We start from the raw sequence: 22,141 nt of genomic DNA on the forward strand, positions 1-22,141 counted from the left end.
TACATTTCGCTGCGCAAGTCGTTGTAGCAGATTATTCTAACGGTGCACGCATTTTCAACGTAGTCCGATGCAGCGCCGCAACTGAGGTTGGACAAAATGGATGTTCGCCACTTCTACCCTCTGTAATTAAATCCTATCTAGGGTTCCAGTCAGCGGCGTACATGGTTATCGCAGTCAAGTCATTAGGTCAAAAATAAAGCTCGCTGCAGCAAATCTTACAAAAATTAATGCACGAATGCATGAGTAAACGTGAAAACTAAGGACATATCCAGAAATTGTCATGTCGCCAATGCTACCAGATTAATTATTATATAAATACAAAAAATGCAGCCTTAAGTGCCAGCTCGGGAAATACACAATTTGAGCGTTTATAAACTTCACTGTACGCGCTAAGTATTCTATCGCGATTTGTGCGCTACCGCGACTGACTTAAATAGCCACGCATATGCTATTTTTTCGTGCACCGAATGCGCCATACGGCAGTTTCAACATTTCTGTTTCCATAGCCCCAAGGTAGCACATATCCAACAGCTGATAATGCGGAACACTGTATCATCATTGTTTTTTGTTTGCAAGGCAAATGCTCTTGTATTTCGCATTGCGAAATTGATGATTTGTTCCTAGCATTATACGTACCAATTTATTACATTTGTACACTGTTGATTGTTCATTTTTCTCGTAGATCTGCTCGTATCCTTCACTCGTATGTATCACGCGTATGTTATTTTTAAAGGCAAATGCGCCTACATTTTTCACATTTCTGAAATTGATTTTTGTCCAAGCATTGCACGTTTCGTTTTCTCACACATGTACAGTGATGATTCTTCTTATCGTAGACCTGATTATTTCACGCGTATGATCCCGAATATTTTTATGAAAGTGTGACGGCTGCTGCCATGTGTTCGGGGAGGGGGACCTGCGGCCTTGTCAAGCTGGCATCACGCCGGCTTTTTCAGCAGGTCTCCTGCATCATGTATCCTTGATGCCAAATAAAATACAGTCATTATTATAGGTATACACAAGGCAGACCGCGTCGGCTGTAAGTCAGCTGGCAATTATAACGCTGAGCGCTGCAGGTTTTTCATCGCACGTCGAAACACGAAGAAGCTGTAAGGGAGTAATGTAAAACTTCCGCACCCATGCAGGATTATTTTGTTTTACAGCCCTTCATAATCATAATGTAGTGCGTCCACATCCAACCATTTTAGCATAGGCCGGAAAGAAAAGCTTTCAAAACAGAATGAATAAAAGAAACACACCACATACAGGCACCTTGGCGCCTGCATGTGGTGTGTGTTTCTGCTTCGTCTTCGTCTGTTTAGCGCCCCTTTTATTCTTTCCAATAAGCATGAACCAACTAGCTCAACGAGTTCTGTTAAGTCATTTTTCAAAACAAGCTTTAGAACGTTAATAAAATCTGCAGAATTGTGCTTTATTACACAATGTTACAGCCCTTACACAATGTTACAGCTTGTTCTTTTCAAATGATTTCTATAAACGTTACACCGTTGAATTCGGGATGGAATGAACTGCATGCTGATGCTATTTTAATTGGCTCAATGTGCCTCAAATAAATGTTGTGAGTAATAATTAGAGCTCATTAAGTTTTCAGAAAACTGTACTTGGAATTAGACTAATTCTATCCAATCAACTATCTTTACAGGAATATAAATAGCTTCAGCATTGCATGGCAGGTCTTAAAGGGACCCTGCAACACTTACCATTGCGTACTAGAAATGTATTTTGGGGTAAAGTCTATTGTCCCAGCAATCTCCTCCAGCAAGAATTGTGAAAATCCGTTCACTATCATCGAAACTACGCGCGATGAGAAATCGCGCATAATCGCTCCCTCACAACTCGACCGAGGACAACGCGACGAAAGTTGCGCGCTCTCTCGCGGAGAGGGGGGCGGCTCGCGGCGTACTCTTCTGCGGCCTACGATGAATTACAGGCCGGGGAGTTTTCTCCTTTTCTCCGCAACATGGAGGTGTCTATTTCCGGTCTGGTGCTACAAAAAGCAGGCATGGGTGCCTGCTCGCACGCGCGTGCTCAGGCTGTTAGGGCGTTTTTGAAGCAATAAACGTTTGTAGTCGAGTGGTCCCGTTGAAAGGGAAGTATTGAGCTCATCACTCAAACTGCGCGCACACTCAAAGCACAAAAAAACAGCAAAACTGTGCCTACAGGTTCAGGCATAGAAGAGGTTCGCACACAGCGCTGACGACGGTGTATCGTCACCGAAAATGCGAGAAATCAGCCACGAAGTTGACCAGTGACAGCCGATCGGACAGTCATGGCCTCAATGACGTCGTTTAGGCCATGCCAGGGGTGCGCAATGAGGAGAACTGAAGAGAGCGCGGTTGGTTTTTCCGCGTCTTTCACAGCGATTTGCGCGCTCACCGCTTCACGTGCACCCGTAATATTTGGCTCAGGTATTTCTAGTAGTGTAAGCTATGTGTCGCGCAAATTTACTTGCACTGCTCAAAGAGTGTTGCAGGGTCCCTTTAAAGAAGCCAGGCTTCGTCGTCGGAACGAAACCAAGAGGAGGCAGCGAGCAGAGGAGACGGAGAAAGAACGACCCGCACGCCTCGAGAAGCGTCGTAACCGTACAGAGAGTACCAAGCTAAACAATAATTTTTTCAGTACTTCTGGTTACGCACACCAAGGCATAACTGAGTTAAGCCAGAGCCAATTTTTTTTATTGCACTGCCACTTTTTCCCGCTTGCTATCGTAAAAACCTACCCGACAAGCGTTCCTAACTGAAAGAACTCGGGGGCTGCCGGCTAATTGCATGTATTTTGCCTCAATTTTACCTGCAGTTTTCTTTGCGTTAAACAACAGGAAAATGTGTGACAAGCGCCAGAGGTTCACAAGTTTCGAGCGTTTATGACTACATAAGCAGCTTGTTTTTCGAAGCTTGTGTGGTGGAACACCGTGACGACGGTACGCCGTGGGGCGAGCTACGACGACAAGGCGAGCCCCTAAAGTGTTCTGCGCTTAAAACTAGGCGACGAACGCCACTCAAAGAAACGCTCAAACAACCTTTATGCGGAATTTTTTGTGGCTAAATAATCTCTGGAGGTTAGCACGCCCTACCTAATTGGACAACAAGCACATTCATAGCAACACTAAAAAAAATTGTCAAATTCGCCCGTCTAGCCGCGGAGAGAGTGTGACGTCACGGTGGAGAGAGAGGCGCGCGGCAGCTGCTGGGGAGAGGAGGCGCGCTGTGACGTCATACCATGACGTCACGGCGCGAGGAGCGGTGCGGGGAGCGGCGCGCACCCGCGCAGCCACGGCGAGGAGGCGGAGCGAGCGCGGTCACGTGGTGAAGTGACGTCACCGCGCCGTTGCTACCGACGCTCCTCTCCGCTCCACGCCGTTGCTAGGGAGAGGAGGACTGCGGACGCCGCCGCCGCCGCCGCCGGCGGTGGAAGGTTTGGGGTCGCTTATAAAGTGCATTCGCACTTAAAACAGTCTGCAGGATTGATACCGCACGTACTGTGTCGAAACCAAAGCTTGCCCGCTTTATTAAAGCGAAGTTGCTCTCAAGAAACTGTGCAGAGATAACGAGTGAATGCTAGGTGTAAATTGCTCAGCATGAAGGACGCGTCGGGCGCACGCCTCGATAGCCTCGATTCCTCGCCCCAACGCGAACTCCTATCCGGGCTTTCCCAATATATGAAGAGCTACTTTGTGTCGACTCTCGTTGGAAGTAGCCTTTACAAACGCCGGCTCATGTATCGTGCGGATGGCGTACAGCGTTTGGTGTGAAGCCTGTAGTGTTGACGTAACTACTTCTTAGGTTTTGTGAATGCGTCCCGAGGTAAGCACCCTTCCAATGTAATTGCACTCCGGTCAATCGCCGTTTAGCGGGGTAAAAATCTCGGACGTATGCGCGATTGGGCACTTCCGCCCCTCCTTAAACTATAATAATGTTTCCTAATTAACTCTAAACTAAAAAATTCCCCCGCATTTCCCCGAGGGGGAGAATGTGAAAGTGCGAATGCACGGTTGTCGGCCCGCTTGCGGCGCTTGCGCTCGGCCCCCGCAGCCCACCGCCTCGCCGCCTTCTCTTCCATCTCTTCCATCGGGTTGGTAGTATCACGTGTACACCACGCAGTTATCAAGCCGCTATAACGCCGCTGAGTCGTCAACGCACGCCGCTGACGACGTAGTTTGAATGCGTTAAAGATATAAGGCGCGTTACTCACATTGACGTCAGCGTGGCAATTGATCATTGTTTTGTGTTGTGCCGGGACGCTGTGTTCTTCTGGGACGTTTTGCAGCGGACACTAAAAAAGGACATCGACATCACCCCGTACACCATTCGCTTCCTGCCATTTGAAGATGTTAATCGGGTGCCATATGACGTTTTCGTTCTCCTAGGATTGTTTAGCTTGTGGAAGTGCCGTATGACTGATCGGCATGCGGAACCCCCTAGGCCGACCAAGTGCATTTTTCGGGAACAGGCGGCGTTGGTGCGGAGCGTTTATGCTGCGCAGAGTGATCCACCAGAGTGGCTGCCTCTTTTGGATGCGTGCGTTTGCTTGCCTGAGTTTTGATCTTTGTTCGACTGTCTGTTAGTGCTTAAATTGTGTGTTAAGTGTCTCGTCTTTTGAAGTTTTCTAACATTTCCATGCATTAAAGAAAAAAAAAAAAGTGGCGTCCGTGGCTTAGTCGGTAGAGCGTCGCGCTGCGGCCGCAAATTCCTCGGATCGAAACCTGGCGCCGGATGCTGTTTTTTTTTTTTAAATATAGAGGAGCACTGCGGACGCCGACGCCGACGCCGACGCCGCCGCCGGCGGTGGATGGTTTGGGGTCGCTTATAAAGTGCATTCGCACTTAATAAACTAAGCTAGTAAGCTCTAATAAACTCTAAAAATCCCGGACCATCTCCACTAACGTGAAACCTGGGTAGGGGCGAGGCATGCAGCGTATAAGTGTATTCTTGGCGCCTCGGCGTTTTTTCCAACGGAGATAAAACCGTTGGGGGGTGGAGGTACTTTGCTTTGCTGTAAAAGACTCCTCTCTTTGAAGCACGGAGCTCTCTAGCACGAGGCGTAAACGATTGTCCCGGTGTTTTTTTTTTTTAGTACGCGTTACGTTCTAGCGCGAGGCGTAAACGACCTTCTTTGTGTTTTAGTACCGGGACTACATGAGACGACGATTCCGACGACGACAGGAGACGCCAACAGCCTCAGCCCTTAAGGGGCTTCGCCCCTAAAACTCTAATAGTAAGCCGGACACTTAAAAATGTGTCCGGCTTTAAAAGCCGTGACGGGTACGACTTGTGTGTGCAGGACCTTGTTTTTTTACAGCGAAGCTGTTTTGCGCCCGAGAGGGAGGATTTTTTTTATTAGGAAAAGCTCCAACTGCGCAAGGGCCCCTCAGTCTCCATGTGGGCAGCGCATCGCACCAGGGTAACATGGTGTTGTCTGCCGCTAGGCGGCGCAGTTCTTGTAGGGAAAAGTCTGGGGCACTGAGGTCGGTGCTCTCATCACGAAGGTGAGGTGATTCGGGTGATGAGGGAGTGTAGGCGGTTCCGCTCCGACTCGATGGATGGGCATGCCAGCTGGATGATTTGAAGTGAGGCAGATGAAATGGTACAATATGGACGAGTATCACTGGTTCTGATAAGAATTGTGTTCGTCTATCGGGGTGCGTTGACAACTCCAGGGGTAGTGTACATTGCTCCGAAGCTCTCAGTGTAAAATAGGTATGTTGTAAAAAATCATGCTGAAAACGGCTGCGAGGGCGACTCTATCATTATTCCAAGTTCCGTTTACTTATTGTAGTTAGTTCACAGTGAAGTGGTACAAGTTACAGAATTCTCGTCTGCGTCAATACAGGGCCGTCTACGCAGGAAGTAAAGGTCACAGAAAGCGGCTGCAACTAATGTTTATTGAAACTGTCCCGAAGCAAATTACGAGAAGTAGTTTAGAATTAATTCTAAGGAAGGTATGAGCTGTGCCGTTGTTCGATCAATATAGTAAGTCACCATACATAACTCGATATACGTATCCACCAATACAGCTTCGCTGGTTTTCGTCCTTCACGGTACTATAAGTGGTAATTTTTTAATATTTTTATATAACTGTTCTGTCATCTTTTTCCCACATGTCCTATGCCCTCGTGCAGTTTAACCAACCGGACGTCGTCATCTCGTTAACCTCCCCGTCTTTCCTTTTGCCTTTTCTCTCTTTCTTGTTTTTCTTTCTCTTCCTCTGTCTGGCTTTCTTTTTTCCTTTCTTTCTTTCTTCCTTTCTTTCTTTCTTCTTTCTCTTTCTTTTTCTTGCTTTCTCTCTCTCGCTCTATTTCTCTCCCTTTCCTTCTTTCTCCCTTCTTTTCTTGTTTTCACTGTGTTTTTCTCTTTCCCTCTTTCTTCCTTTCTCTTACTTTCTTTATCTCTTGCTTTTTTACATTTCCTTGCTGTCTATCTCTCTAGATGGCTATACGAAGCCGAATTCTGCAGCCTCATTTTATTCAGCGAGCTTTAACTCGTGTACTAGTACACGTATCTTCAAAACTAATTAAGCGACGCCTTTAAGGCAAATCTATAACTGTGCCAGGTTTACTGTATTTGCGACTAACAGTTAATTCATAGTGATGTTGTTACTTTTTTCGTGTCTTCCCTATATATATCGGATCCAGTACTCCCCAATGTCTCATATTTCAGACAGATTCTACAGTCACCGACTGTTTGGTTGCTTTTCTCTTTTATGAGGTTTTTCTTGCAGATATGTCTCTGGAGGCGCGTGGTCATATACGCTTCATAAGTTTCAAACGCTTTCATTTTGTAGCTTCCAAGATATCTTTATTTGCATTATTAAACGGTTTTGTAGATTCCTTATCACGGCCACTCTTTTTATACGCTACCTCTGAGCTAGACACGTGCTTTGTAATCCTTGGAGGAGCCGCGGGCGAAGTTCACGCCGCTCAAGAAATTGTCAGCCGTGTCGATTTCAAAACGCCAAGAAGAGGCGGGCGCTCCCGTTCTGTTTGACTTGCTCGAGGGATCCGTGCGGCAGAGCCGAACTTCAACCCTGCATGCGTTACGAAACTCCGTGGTCTCGCTTTGCAAACACTGCGGGGCAGATTGCGACAGTTCCCTGGAACCGGAGACACTATTACAGGGCCTGCAGGTTCTTTGGCGCGATATTTCAACTAGGTAAAAGTGTGTCACGCTGTGGGTGCGCTGAGACAGCTAGTATATGTCAAACAGTGGAACGCTTCGGTCCCTCTAGATAATCCCCCCCCCCCTTCTTCCCTCTTTCGAAATAATTTTACGTACTTGTGGTTGGAGACCTGGGTTACAGAGCTGGTTTGCTGCCAGGTCACGCAAGTTTTATCCAACGCGACGTGCAATCGCTCTTCTCACAAAAGAAACTGTGTGTGCGTGTTTATACGCGCGTGCATATGTGCGTGCAGTGGAAATATGTGTGGGCGCGTGCGCAAGGAGGGGAATGTCACCTTGATGAGAGTATTTCTCCATTTTTTGACACGAAAGTGTTTTATGCCGGGATACACAAACATTTGAGTGACGTCACATCCGTCACGGAAGTGACGCCAGTACAACGAAGCAAGCGGCCCGAAAAGGGTGCACTCCTGCACGCCGGGTCTTCTTGCGGAGAAGCAACCTTTAGAACCGAAGAGTACGTTATACTTAAGGCTGTTCGTTTTCGAGTTTTATATTTTAACACGGAAGTGTTTAATGTCGGGATACACCGAGATTTCACTGACGTCATACCCGTCACGGAAATGACGCCAGTACACCTTTGCCGAAGCGACCCGCCAGCAGGACCTCTTTCGCCAAACACACCGACAAGACAGCCGCCGACCCGCAAATCATGCTCAGCTGCAGATTTCAATGTACATTTCACTTTCGTGTTTTCCCGATTCCTATGGCAGAGGAATCAGCAACAATTTTTTTTATTTTTGTTTCTTCATGCTTATCTTTAATCCTGCGACGACGCTGTCCTGAAGCCTCTGGACTCTCTGAACATGGCAATCTTGTCCGCATATCCCAAGTGGTTCAGATATTCTCCCTGACTTTTCCCCGGCAGGCTTCTTTGATAGACACTGTAGGCAGGCTGCTAACGATTTCAAAGAGTTAATGTCCTCTTGCCTCCCGTCCTTCATGATGGGGAACTTCTGAATCTTCTTGCGAACGATTCTACCACCTGTGCATCCCTCACCTATGTCATCCGATGGTCCTATATGTACCCTGTTCTTTCACCGCATCTAGTACTGCGGTGGTGTTTACAGTCAAATGTTTTTTTTTCGAAGCCTATAAATGCCACGTACAGTGGTTTATCATATTCCACATATTTTACTATTGCCAGTATATGACATTAACGTGATAATATATCACGTAGCCTTTCTTAAATCCAGCCCGTTCTCTAAGTTTTTGCGAGCCAGGTGCCGCTTATGCTGTTCACTATTGCCTCGTAGTAGTGGTTGTGGAGCGGTCTTCAGAGGTAAATATTCTGCGGCGATAGCCGCTGCGGGAACAGCGAAAACACAAGCGTTCGCAGCCGGTGCCATCCCAGCGGGTTCTGCGCACATTCCCGATAGAGCAACGTCGCGGTGCGCGCAGTGGTGAGCGAAGGATTATTCATGGGAATGTTGAACGACAATGGCGTGTCCTAGCTGAATCAAGATCTATCAAAGAGGTTAACTTCATCGTTTTATGCAATGCAGGGATGTCATGTAGCGGCGCCTTGGAACTTGTGTAGATCCTCTGGCAGAGCGAGCGCGTAAAGCTGCAACTGAACAAGTTCTATAAAGTCAACTCGTACCAGCATCGAGTACGTTGTCAAGGGGGCCGTGAAGTCTGTCGCCGGGCTCTAATTATCGCGCCCGCTTGCCGGGATCCTGCAAAAATTTTATGAGAACGCAATTTCACCGAAAGTGTTTACCTTGTGGTGTCCTTTCGCTTTCTCCTGTTCCTTTTGTCATAGTTTGTCAACCAAAACTGTCGCAAGCACAACATTGCCCGTTGCTCACAGGCACCCAGGGTGTCATTAGATACCGTGCAGAGCAGCCTCAGAGCAGTATCAATGAGGAGTGATGCTGCTCACGCTTTCTTACATAGCCCTAGAAAGCTTAGGTGCCCCCGTAGCATTTTAAACATTTATTTCTAACCCAACACTGCGTCTGAGCGGGGAACCGGCACCCTCCCAACTCCATTTTGAAAAATTAAAACAGAATCACCTATTCAAGCCGGAAAGGTCGGCACTGCCCAGGTCTTTTTAAAGATGTCAACATTGAAATAAATAAAAAAACACAAAAAACATGTGACGTTAAGCCTGTTTTATTCGCGCGGTTTCGTAGACGCAGGTAGAACAAACACCCGAAAACCTTGGCAAGAACAATTGTTGACCATAGGTTCGAGTTAAAACATCGGCAGAACCTGTCTTCAATGAGTTTTTGCCCTGCTGTGTGACAGATTTACGCCGAAAACTGAACTCACTTCAGCCATGAATGAGGACGGGGGAGACGTCCCCCGACCCCGCCTTTTTTCTACCACTTCTCGTAGGTTTTGAGTTCAAATAGTCCTTTTCCGTGACACCATTGCCGCCCAACTCCCTCCTGTCTTTACAATCCTCTTTCCTTTCAATTATTTCGTGCAATACAGCATCATTATAGCAATCTCGCAAAATACAATACTTTCAAATATTCAAATACAGCATCTTTATTAGTACTGCACTACGTAGTGTTAACGAAATCGTTTACCAAACCTTTGCGATGTTTAGTTCTGCCAAAATGCCCCTTCATAGTTGTCAGTTTTCGTCGCAAGAACATGTTTTGTCCAGCACGTCATCAACAGTTTATGGTGTGCTGAAAACTTCTATTCTCATGAGAAAACTTGTAGAATGGTTCAAGTATATCTCTAGAACCCCGAAGACGAATGAATAAAACAGGAAGCAATTAAGGGCATTAAAAATTTTAACCATGCACGATGAAGGTGGTTTAACGTTAGTCGTCAGCCAAGAATTTGTAAACATACTTGGAGCGCAAAACAAGCAAGGATGATGAACACGAAAAAACACCGCACGTTCTTGTTATACAGCGTGTTCCAAAGTTCTAAGTAGCCTTCCCAGCCGTGTGCGTTACTTCAGCTAACTATACTCGAAATCTTCGGAATCCCCGCCTCTGATTGGATCCGCATCAAGCAACGCTAACAAACCTGTTTGGGAGACAGCAACGAGCCAATTTGTTCAGCGCACGAAGGAATAAACCAGTGGGTATCGCTACGTCCGCGGTGTGCAGGTCCCTGGAGAACGCATTGGTTGTTTTTACTGGCGCTCACCTGATCGTGGACTCGCGGAAGTTCGCTGACAAGCGCGCTTGTTTGTTGCTGCTGTTCGCGCCCGTCTAGTTGCACTCCCTGGAGAGGAAGGAATAACAAGCCCGGGGCTGTTGTTTTTTCTGTCTTGCAGTGTCACCCACTCGGATCACGTGCCCACCTTCTCGCCAGACACGTTTTTCCTGTTTCTGCTTCCTCCGTGAGTATTATAAACACAACTCCATCTTCTGTAAACTGCCCTCTGTTTACCTTTTGCAGTTCGTGAACCTGACGTGATGGGGACAGGGCTTGTTTTACCTTTAAGTTTCGTACCTAGCACTTGTATGTATGTATGTATGTATGTATGTATGTATGTATGTATGTATGTATGTATGTATGTATGTATGTATGTATGTATGTATGTATGTATGTATGTATGTATGTATGTATGTATGTATGTATGTATGTATGTATGCAAGTATGTATGTATGTATGCAAGTATGTATGTATGTATGCAAGTATGTATGTATGTATGTATGCAAGTATGTATCTATTTTTTGTGCGGCGAAGAGGCAGCCCACCCGCTCAGGATATTTCAGTGACTCTCTTTTAACACGAAAGTGTTTCATACTTGTGCTACACAGTCGCTTCAGAGGCCTTCGGAAGGCCGTTGAACCGATTGTCTATCGAGTGCCCCATTGCAAATAAATAGGAAGCAGTTGTGGAGGAGAGTCCAACTGTCAATTGAAAGTTACCATGTAACACAGGCAATTCCGGATACATTGTTTTCACCGACGTCATATCCGTCACGGAAGTGACGTCAGTACAACGGAGCAAGCGGCCTGTAAAGGGTGCACCCCTGCACACAGTCTTCATGCGGGGAAGCAACCTGTAACTAAAGAGTACTTTATACTTAGGGTTGTTCATTTTCGGGTTTTATATTTTAACACGCAAGTGTTTTATGCCGGTATACACCAAGATTTCCCTGACGTCATATCCGTCACAGAACTGACGCCGTATACACCTCTGCCGAAGCGACCCGCCAGAAGGACGCCGCTCGCCAAGCACACCGGAAAGACAGCCGCCGGCCCGCAAATCATGCTCGCCTGCAGACTTCGCTGCACATTTCACTTTCGTGTTTTACCGATTCCTATGACAGAGAAATCAACCAAGGTTTTTTTTTTTTCTGCTTTCCTCCTTCCCTGCAATTCTGTATTCTGATGCACTCAGTTGATATGACTTCCGGTTTCTGAAACGTTTACGGTTAGCTGGTTGTTTAGAGCATTACAGCCCAAGAATAAGGGACACAAACTTGACCTTGCAGAGGGTGATCGGGGAGTGAATGTTGTTAGAAAACTGTTGAGCAACCGAAGTTCTTATCGGAAGAGGCGCTGCCGGGCAACGTCTTGTTTCCGCCGTTGTTGGAGGCAAGGGTTTGAACGGTTTATAAAAAATCGACGCGGATTGGTTGGGAACCAGTTGGATTTTTCTGACGCGGACTTTTTGAGCCGACGCCCGGGGTTTACTGTTTTCTTACGCCATCAGTAGGCGACGGCAAACAAACCGTGACAATCGTTGAAAGTTTTCGAGAAACGTTGATAGGAAAGAGCCTGATATCCGCTTGGACCGTAATGGCGAAAAAGAAATAAAATACAGGCGTACGAACTTTGCCTTCTGCTGAATGTTCGCGAAGAAAGTGTTCTAAGTCTTGTTTGCTTCTAAAACTGAGCGGGAAAAGCGGGAATTTTGTTGGGGGTGTTTAGAAAATATTTTGACTAAGTTTTTCGTCCGCTTGGGCTGCACCAAGAACCCTTTTCTAAACAGAGGAAAGATAAAATGAAAAAAAAAAAGAAGAAAGCCGCGGAGAGCCGCCTTAAGGAACGCTCACACTTATCAACCTACTCAAAACCTACGGTTTTTTTTAGGAATGTGCGGAGAGGATATTAATTTTGGGCCGCGCACAAGCGGATGCGAAGGTGTGAATTGCATGCGTTCGTCACAGGTTCGAACTTTACGGGCTGTAAACGCGCACTTCGGCGCCGGTGTCGACTCGTTCCGGGTTTTAAGAAAGTAAAGTGAATCTCATAATAGCAATAATAAAACATGCGAAGGTTGCTATTGCACTAGTGGACAGTTTGCGCATTGCACAAGGGCAAATCTGCTTACAGCCCAGCCAGCTCCCACGCTTGCATAAATCAAATTAAATACAGCGTCATTACACTTGTATTTCTGTGGTAATAACGAAAACATGTAAGAAAGTTGAGAGTGCCAGAAAATATGAAATCAGTAGCTGAAGTTCTGAAATGTCTTCTCCGCTGCCTTTATTGCGCTGTTTCAAGTATGATGTACCAACATGCCCTTAGTAAAACATTTGTAAAACATTAAAACATTAGTAAAACCTTAGTAAGTCGTTAGTAAAACCTTAATAAAACTTTAGTAAAACATTAAGTCATCTTCCTCAAATGACGTTGCTCCTCAACTAACGAGAACACCGCCCTCATATCATTTGAAGTGACTGCAGCCCCATGACGGGCTTATTTTTGCAGTAAACTAATCCCTCCTAATGAAGAGGTTCGCTCACTTATTCTAGGTCTACGTCTGAGAAACTTGTATAGTGTACGAAATACTCAGCGCAGATTAAGCGGTGAGGGAGGGGCATGGAAAAAGGATAATGTTACGTTCAGCTTCTAAGCCACACACGATTTTCAGGTGTACTTAGTGTAGTTTTAACTTGGAAATTGCACTTATTTGTACCATTTGCACTTATTGCATTTTGCACTTGTTTATGCCGCAGCGGATCAGTGGCAAAGCCACGCGGGGCCATGCCACGTGACTTGGCGCGTTGTCTTTTTTGGCAGCTTTTTGGACGAAGGCGACGAACAACGCGTGTGTGCCGATATATCAGCGCACGCTTGAGATCCCCCGGTGGACTCCATTAATCCGTAGCCCTCCATTACATCGCGCTTAATAGCTCGGATGTGTTTCCTCAACGCAATAAAACTCCTATCTGGAGATGTTAATCCGTATTGGCTTTGTGCTTGTAACAAACGGCGAAGGTCTGTTTTGAATCTGCCGAAAAGAGGCAATTATACGTAAATTAAACTCTCGTTATAATGAAATACTGGGGACAGGAAACTGACTTCATTATAAGGGATGCTTCGTTAAAAGCGAGAATGTTTTGCTTTCTCTTCACTGCAGTTAGACCGTGAAAAACTTCGCGTAACGCGAAACTTCGGATGAATCGAGGCTGGGCTGGGCTGCGCTGGGCTGCGCTGGGCTGGGTTGGGCTGGGTTGGGCTGGGCTAATGACTCAATTAGACGCCCGTAGAAGCTTTTTTAGTGCGTGCATGCGTAAGTGGACTGAGCACAGATTTGAAAAGTAACTCAGTTGTCAGCACGAGGGATCGAACCCTGACCCTACTAATTTCTCATAATCCCCCTGCCATGACTCAACTTTTTCCGTCGTGGTATTAAGAACACAGAATGGTTGTCACTAAATAAACAAGTCATGCGACGAGTTTACAGCGTACAGAAGGTCGTCAATTAGAGCACCAGGACCTCATCAATGTTTCACATCAGTGGAATTTACATAAAGCAACGGGCGAGCGATCCGACTTTTCACATACATAACTTGATATACGGCGAAAAAGGTCACAGTTCGAGGCACGTGGTAACCGAGTGTTAAACATATTGTTACAGCGCAGTTTCTACGAATGATATTGTCTCCGGGGTTTCTAATGGAAAGGGATTGACCAAGCCCACTGTGGTTTGGTGGAAGAGGAGGATGAGGTGGTGACTGTGCCGGCCGCTTCCCGATCTGTTCGCTTGGCTCTTCCCGGACCACATCACTGTAAATAAACCCATTTCATTCATCAAGACCGTGTCAATATCGTTGCAAAAGTTGCGTTCTGTGTACTTAGAGAATGTTGTGAGAACGATAGTTAAGAAATGTTGATAATCGTTTATTGTAGTGGAAGACGGTGTTTGTGGGCGGCTTTCCTTTCACCAAACACTTTACCAAATAATCCGCATCCAGCAGAGGAAGGCTCATCAGTGCGCATAGACATGGGCTGTGCGTAACAATAAAACATGAGTCAAAGGAGATATTAGATCGTGGACCACGTAACCGCTAGATAGACCCATCTGGCGTCACGAAACTGAACTGCACCAAGCCCCTGCACATACAAGCACAAGGTACATACACGCCCGCACAAGAGGGGGAGGGTGCGATAGAGAAAGAGAGATAATTGGCCAAGGATGTATGAAAACTGCTCGAACCCCATTGGGAGTGCAGGCTCCTTTGCTTTACTGCTTGCTTTCTTGCTTTCTTGCTTTCTTGCTTTCTTGCTTGCTTGCTTGCTTTTGGCAGTTTCACGTTCGCAATTAACGCATTCGACGATTTCCTTATGGAAAGGTTACTCGTAATTTTTTTGTAAATCTCGGTCGTCACTTTCTGCACTTAGTATCTATCGTCTCCCTGTAAAAGTAACAGCAGAACCCACTGGAAGGGCTTGTGCATCCGTGTATGCACTCGTGGGCATACACTTTTGACACATCCGCCGCGGTAGCTCTGTGGCTATGGCGTTGTGCTGCTGAGCCCAGGGACGCGAGTTCAGTTCCCGGCCGCGGCGTACGCTTTTCTGATGGAGGCGAAAAGCGAAAACGCCCGTGTGTGCGAGATTTCGCCGCACGTTAAAGATCCCCAGGTAGTCAAAATTAATCCGGAGCCCTCCACTACGGCGCGCCTCATCGCCTGTGTAGCGTCGGCGCGTTAAACCCTACAATCAATGCACTTATTATGACATCACATGCCGGATTTTTTACGCGCTGCCGAGAGTACGTGGCAATTTGTCGTTATGCGCTCTCTTGCTCGGGAAAATACGCCGAGAGTGCGAATCTTGGGGATAGTTGTCACACGCGCACATATTCGCCCAATAAAGGCGGCCATCTCCGGCATGTGCTCCCGCCCAGTTATTGCAGGCGCCTAACGTATTGAACGTTCTCTGTACACAAATACGCGCATGCATGTGACGATATGCCGAACTTGCCTCGGCGCAAGGGCGATCGTTGTTTGCTTGCCACTCCTTCGGTGTCATAATCGCAACGAAAGTGGAATTCCGGTGATGGTTTGGAAGGACTGCGACCTGGCTGCTTTTCTGCATAGCTCCGCATGATTGCATTACGCACTTACTGCATGCCGAAATGGGAAATCAGAGCAACAAAGCGTGTTACAGTCAATATGATTGTTATTAAAATATTATTCATACCATCGTTATTATTAATGTGGCTATTACTAATGAATTTTGTGTTTGCCCTCGTTAGCTCCTCCGTGGGGTATCGCATTTAAGTTTCTTGTGCGAATTTTGGCCTCATATTAGTTCTTTGTGTATGTGTGTGTGTTTGTTTGTTTGTTTGTGTGTTTGTTTGTGTGTTTGTTTGTTTGTGTGTTTGTCTGTGTGTTTGTGTGTTTGTCTGTGTGTTTGTTTGTTTGTCTGTGTGTTTGTTTGTCTGTCTGTGTGTTTGTTTGTCTGTCTGTGTGTCTGTATGTGTGTTTGTTTGTTTGTTTGTCTGTTTGTGTGTCTGTCTGTCTGTCTGTCTGTTTGTTTGTTTGTTTGTTCGTGTTCGTGTGTGTGTGTGTTCGTGTTCGTGTGTGTGTGTGTTCGTGTTCGTGTGCTGCCAGTGGTAACATACTTGCTGCTTGTTGAACACCCAGTTTCTTTTTGTTGTGTGTGTGTCCTTTATGCACACGCTACAGCATCGCGTCGTTGGCGCGGCCCTTTCTGCGTACTATTCCGGCGACGTTCACGTTCCTTAATCTTTTGTCTCTGCGTGGTGACCTTGTTGTTTGTTTCGATAGCTGCTTTTCTCAGGCAATTCCCTTTGGTTACAACGCAGGAAGAGTTCTCCTAGTTATCGAATCTGTCTAAATAATGAGTAGAGCAAGGGAGACAAACGTTAAAAAATCGACGTCTATGTCCATTCATTGTTTCAGAGTGAATCTGTGCCCACTCCAATTTGAATTAGGAGCGCAGGAGCGACTAACTTTTGCCGAACAGTTGGCGGTCCTCGGGATGCCCATATAGCGTGCTCGCCGATTGATCTGTTTACGGCTTCCCCCGGCAGCGGACACACGAGCGCTGTCTCTCATTGCCACTGCCTTGGCGTTATTCCAGCACTCTTTGTTCGCAACACCCCCTTTGTCTGTTTCTCGCCTTTTTACGCCTCCGCCCGGCATTTGTTGTTCGTTCGCATGGCAACTACTGGCCTTTTATTTCCGACGTACGTCTCTTTTTCTCCGTATTCGTGTTTTGTTTCGTCTCTTCTTTCATCCCAATGCGTCCTTGCGGACATGACATAACAAATGACGCCTGCCCTTGCCGCGTTTTGTTTGCGCCCGCGCTTGGCATCGCATGATCTAAGTATATGCGTGCAAACGTATTATCCCATGACGTGAGCGTTGTTTACCCTTTTATCTATGCACAGCTACCTTGTTCCACTTTTATGGATGGCTGGCCCTTCTTGACGGCTTGGCGGTGGGGACTTTAAAAAGGAAGGAATTAGAGCCAAAACACATGCTGGAATTGTTGTACATCGCATAGCATTCGTGGTTTTATTGTCTTCGTGGCGCTTTCTTTTCGTGCGTTCTGGTGGAGTTCACCGAATCTGTGAGGTTTAAACCAGGTGAACGCAGTTGTTGGCGCAGGTTTTTTGTTTTGTTTTTGTTGGGTTTGGCGACGCTCGCGACAGCGCGAGCAAGAATATCGTCTAATTTTTTTTTTCTGCTTTTACGTCGTCGTTTTTCGACGCCGTTTTTAACCAGACAGCATCTCTCCGTTTTTGTTTTGTGTTTTATTCGTTCGTATGAAAGCTCCCAAACCCACATAACTAGGCTCTGTGTATCAGGCTCCTTTAAGCCAAGCGTATAGCATTTCACAGCATTACTAGTATTATTGCGCAAAAGTCTGGTTTCGGCGGTTTTGGAATATTCACACGTTGGGCTCTACTTCAATACGCAAACAACTGGGGAAGCCGAATTGTTTACACATCGTTCTTTTATTCTTAGCCTAGGTTATGACTGCTGTTAATAGCAATAATATTATCATTATTGTTGTTAATGTATTGTTATTTATAAGTAGCAACGCGGTAGTGCAGACCAGCCGTGGGAAATCAATCCGTTAGTATTTCTGTTGCCGTTTAAATTTGAGCTTAACACTGGGACTCCAGAATTGGGAAACTTTTTTGCCTCTTCTTCAATTCGAACGCCACTTGATCCAGAAATCATCCCCGTTCCTTATCTCACGGTCGCTCGATTCAATTGAGTGGCAGTGCCCATGTTATCCGACTCCGTTATGTATACCGTTGTTTTCCTGGTTGAGGGTCGTCGTCGGGAAACATTCTGAACCGTGCCCTATATAGTATTTCATATTGAGCAAAGAAATCATATCGTCATTGTCCACGTTGCAGGCGAACTATTTTTTTTACAAAAATATCATTTATTTAAACCTCCGCTTTTATTATACATAGTGAATTTGTTAAACCTGCGTCAACCTATGAGGCTTTTTTCGTACTTTTTTTTGCGCATTGCTAAAAATACGCCGCTATCAGTTCCTTTCGGTTGACCTGGTTAACGGTCGGAAATGTGCTTTCATCCCCAGCGACAAACTACCTGCTTGCCACCATAATATTAGAAAAAATGCTTAGAAAGACGGAGAACTACCAAGGGTGCACATAGCCCACAAAAGCCGGGACACCCGCATGTCAGAAGTGCGCAAGTCAGCATAATAATGCAAGAGACTGACGCACAACTAGCAGAGCAGGGAGAATAAAGCCTGCCCTTTGTCCGTGCTCTCTGCATTGTGCTGGCACAATGGTGTATACGTGCCGTATTTTAAAAAGCGCGCGCTCCGCGCAGAGTGCGCGTCCCGTGTGTGCAGCCACGAGTGTTGTCGGCTGCGATGCGTTTTATAAATAGAGGCTGCGCATTCCAAACTGCCAGGAATAAAAAAAAAACATTTTTCGGTTCATTTCGTCCCCCTTCACTTTCGAGGGGGCGGTCGAAATGGAACTGCGCTTGCGAAGTCCGCGAGGATGTATAACTGGGTGGCAGCTCGACGGGTATACGAGTCGGGCTGTGCTGTTTTACATTAATCGCATTCCTTGAACTGCCTCGCTCTTTTCCTGAGAACCGCCGCAAAGTTTCTAAGCGTCCTCAGTATTGCCACAGGGCGGCGCCCACCTTTTTGTGGATCTCGGCTTGTTTATTCTGTCCGACTGTCCTGTCTGCGAATTTTCTCTCACGGCATCACGCCGTTTTCAAACCGCGCGCCGCCAGCTCGGGCGCATACTGCGCGCGTTCAGTACCCCGCGTTACATCGCCCGCCTATAGGCCTTGCTTGGTTCGTTGCACTCTTGCCTTGTTTATATTTATGTACTCGTCCGATGGGAGCTTTAAACTGTTCTATTTGGCCTCACTGGATTGAAACCAAACATTGAAGCTTAGGGTTATGTTATGTTTCAGTGTTCAGTAAGTTCTGTAACTTATTTGTAGTGATAGCATCGACTGCGTTATGATGTTGAATGAATGTCTCGGCATTCTTCATTGCGATTATTTCTCATCTTTTGAGAGCGTATTCTCGTTTGGTTACTGAGTTTGGGAGGTCATGTGATGACTCTTGAACGAACAACAGGTAGGCCCTATGACATATTTTAATTTTTTAATAATTTAATACAGTGCGCCTCTTTCTCAGGCTCATACAGGGTGGGAGTGCAAATATACACACGCGCGTACAAATCAAGCAATATCGCACATACAGAAGGAACAACACAATCGCAAGATGCCGGTGAACATAAAACTGAACGATGAAAGCTATTAGAGATAATCATGGCCGGGTCGCAAAACATCATCGTGGCATCCGCAGATGGTACAGTGATCGGTGTGTTCGGAAGCGCTCACAAACAAACAAAAAGGGAAACTTTTACTCTTCATAAAACCGTCTTTCTACATTTCGAACAAATGCATCTGCAGAGGCAAAATTAACGATTTCACGTGGCAGTGCATTACACCCTTCCACTGCTGACGGGAAGGGTGGAATAGCGAGGGATAGGGCGAAAAAATTACTCCCACCTCCCCGCGCGGGAACCCCTGTGTAGATCGACACATAGGGGGTTCCGTTGTTGTTTCCGTTAGGTTGATTCTCCCATCACGTGAAACGTGCCGTGAACCCCCTGCCGCGGCTATGACGCAACGTGGCGCGGCTATATATGACGCAACACAATCCAACACAATCCACTTTAATCCAATCCAAGTCAATCCAATCCAATCCAATCCAATGCCCCTTGCGAGAGAGTGTTCGCTATCGGAGAGGAGAGGGGGTGAGCGGCGGAGAGCGCAGCTCGCGCGGTGAGGAGAATGGGGGAGGGGTGTGGACGGACAACAACAACGCCGCATGGAGGGACAAGGCGAGTGAATGAGATGCAGTCGCATCTAAAATCGATCAAGGTAAATACGGACGTTGAAAGTTGAGCGACAACACCGGGGCACGTGAGTTAGTCCCCTTGAGATGAAATAGGAATGTTTAGAATGGGTTTTGGTGGGCGTTCGTCCGCAGGTTGGGTAATGGTAACGACGATTATAAGTATTATGATAATAGTAGCGGCGTCAACGTTGATGGGGGCGTGAGTCTAAGGCGATGTAAGATTAGAATGCCGGTGGAGGGAGAGCGCAGAGGGGAACTTAGTTAAGGACAGCCTCCGGTAACGGACAAAATTTAGTTTGAGCCTGCCACCAATAGCAGTGATAAAATTAATAGTACAACAGAGATACCTTAGATTCTTTTGTGTGATAACGCGTGTCATCGCCCCGTTGTATTAACCGGTTGGCTAGGATTCCAGGGTTTTTCAGAACGCTAAAACTAAATATTACGCGAGTGAAGCCGAAAAAAATTAGTTTTATTATTTCAGTGCCACTTTAATGTCCAACGTTCAATCCGGTTATCGGTTCGAGCCTTGCTATGTCCATTCTACGGTCGTACAATCGCATTATAGTTCCTTCTTACGATTAAAGCAACCAGCTGCAGTGCGCGAAAGTGCTTCTTCGCAGATAGGAAACACGTTTTAAGGCATAACGTCTTGTAAAAACGGTGTAGTCATTAGCGAATTGTCAACAATTATAATGGGTTACGTTATAAATTCTGAAAGTCATTATATTAGGCATTTCCATTTTTTTCCAGAAACTTGCAAAGACGTTTAAAAATTCCCCAACTCATGTAGGTCCCACAGAAAGGCAGCTGACCCGCTGCGGTGGCTCAGTGGCTAAGGCGTTGCGCTGCTGAGCACGAGGTCGCGGGTTCGATTCCCGGCCGCGATCGGCCGCTTTTCTGATGGAGGCGAAAAGCAAAAACGCCCGTGTGTACAAGATTTCGGTGCGCGTTAAAGATCCCCAGGGGGTTAAAGTTAATCCGGAGCCCTCCACTACGGGTGCGCCTCATCGCCTGCGTTGCGTCGCTGCGTTAAACCCTACAATCAATCAATCAATCAGAAATGCAGGGGGAAGATTATATATAGACATAGGAAGATAACGTTAAGTTTAAGTGGTTTACAAAACTTTTTTTTCGCTTTTAATACGCATGCCTGAAGGCATAATGATACGTAGGCAGCAGTCTTTTTTTTTTTTTAATAGAGCATTCCGGTTAGGCCCGCTAGTACGGCTTTGTATATGTTTCGGGATTTTATCGCCTCAATGGTCTGTAGAACAGGCACACGGTAAGAACAAAGCAACCAAATGGCTGCAGCATGCTTCAGTTGGTCGTTTAAACGAAGCTTGTAGAACCGATTATACACCTTAATTCGACCAGCCAATTTTCCTGTTGCTGCGCTCATCGACATCCGATTATATTCCTCTAGAAACGACTGCTTACTCGACAGGGTTGCCTTCCTGGCACCACAAGGTGCTTCGGAATTTCGATTTCCGCGACGGCTATCAGCGTCTATCTCCGGCAACGAGGCGCTTAAAACTTCGTGCGTCCCATATTTCAGGTAAATTGGAAGATTTCCTTTTTTTTTGTCGGCGTACAACGGCATTTTTGCTCGTTCAGTAGTAAATACCTCTTACGATGTAAGTCAAATTCTCCGGTCAGGTACCGGGGCGTACGCTTTCGTTGCGGTCTTCGACTCCCTTTTTTGGCGTTACTGTCTCGCTGCATTTCGCGCGCCATTAGTGCTGGGCCGCTGCGTCGAAATTGGAGCATGCCTTTTTTCGTGAGCGTCATTAGCGTTAGATAGTTCTTTTTTATTTTTGTTTTCTTAATCGCGGGAAATTTGGCTTTGTAGTTTATTGTTCGACTGCCTTCATTTCCATCGTTTATTATTCGGGGGGGGGGGGGGGGGGGGCTGACGAAAAATATATTTTCGGGTCCCGTGCAGGTTAGGTAGTGCAGCGCAGTACACGAGCAAGGAAACTGAATTCAAGCGAGCGGGCTATCGTGTTGGTGTGCTGGGCGAAATTCTTGGAAAGCAAGAAAGCACAGCAGGCGAAAAAAAGTACGGTCGTTTAAAAGAGTGGACGTAAATAAAGGATGTACTGCGCGCATTGCGGGAAGAATACCACAGCTGTGTGTACAATAAGTGTGTGGTCCTTAACTAACGTTAAACACTATGAAGAGTTATTCCAGTGTGGAGACGTTGTCGCCGAATGACTTGGAATGAAGAAAAGGCGCAACTAGTTGCTTCTAAATGCATTCTTGGAGAATTTAGCGCCCCTTAGCAACACGGACACGAGATGAAACAGGACAGAGCTTACTATTAACAGAAACTATAGAAAGAAGAATATACGACACCATAGAATCTATACTGCC

At 46.3% G+C, this 22,141-nt stretch overlaps 1 protein-coding gene across 6 annotated transcripts in view; it reads left to right on the forward strand.

Moving 5' to 3' along the window:
* LOC144145047 (sodium/hydrogen exchanger 3-like) overlaps positions 1–22,141 on the forward strand; it is a 349,094-nt gene that overhangs the window by 234,481 nt on the left and 92,472 nt on the right. Inside the window, exon 7 of one of the 6 annotated variants that reach the window (XM_077676547.1) lies at positions 10,444–10,509. The exons of the other annotated variants lie outside the window; for them this stretch is intronic. Coding sequence (XP_077532673.1) covers positions 10,444–10,509 — 66 coding nt within the window. The remainder of the gene's footprint in view (positions 1–10,443; positions 10,510–22,141) is intronic. 6 annotated transcript variants of the gene reach the window in all.

Source organism: Haemaphysalis longicornis, unplaced genomic scaffold (genome assembly GCF_048455015.1).
Source record: "Haemaphysalis longicornis isolate Haplotype H1 unplaced genomic scaffold, Haemaphysalis longicornis Haplotype H1 scaffold_7, whole genome shotgun sequence".
Lineage (NCBI taxonomy): Eukaryota > Metazoa > Arthropoda > Arachnida > Ixodida > Ixodidae > Haemaphysalis > Haemaphysalis longicornis.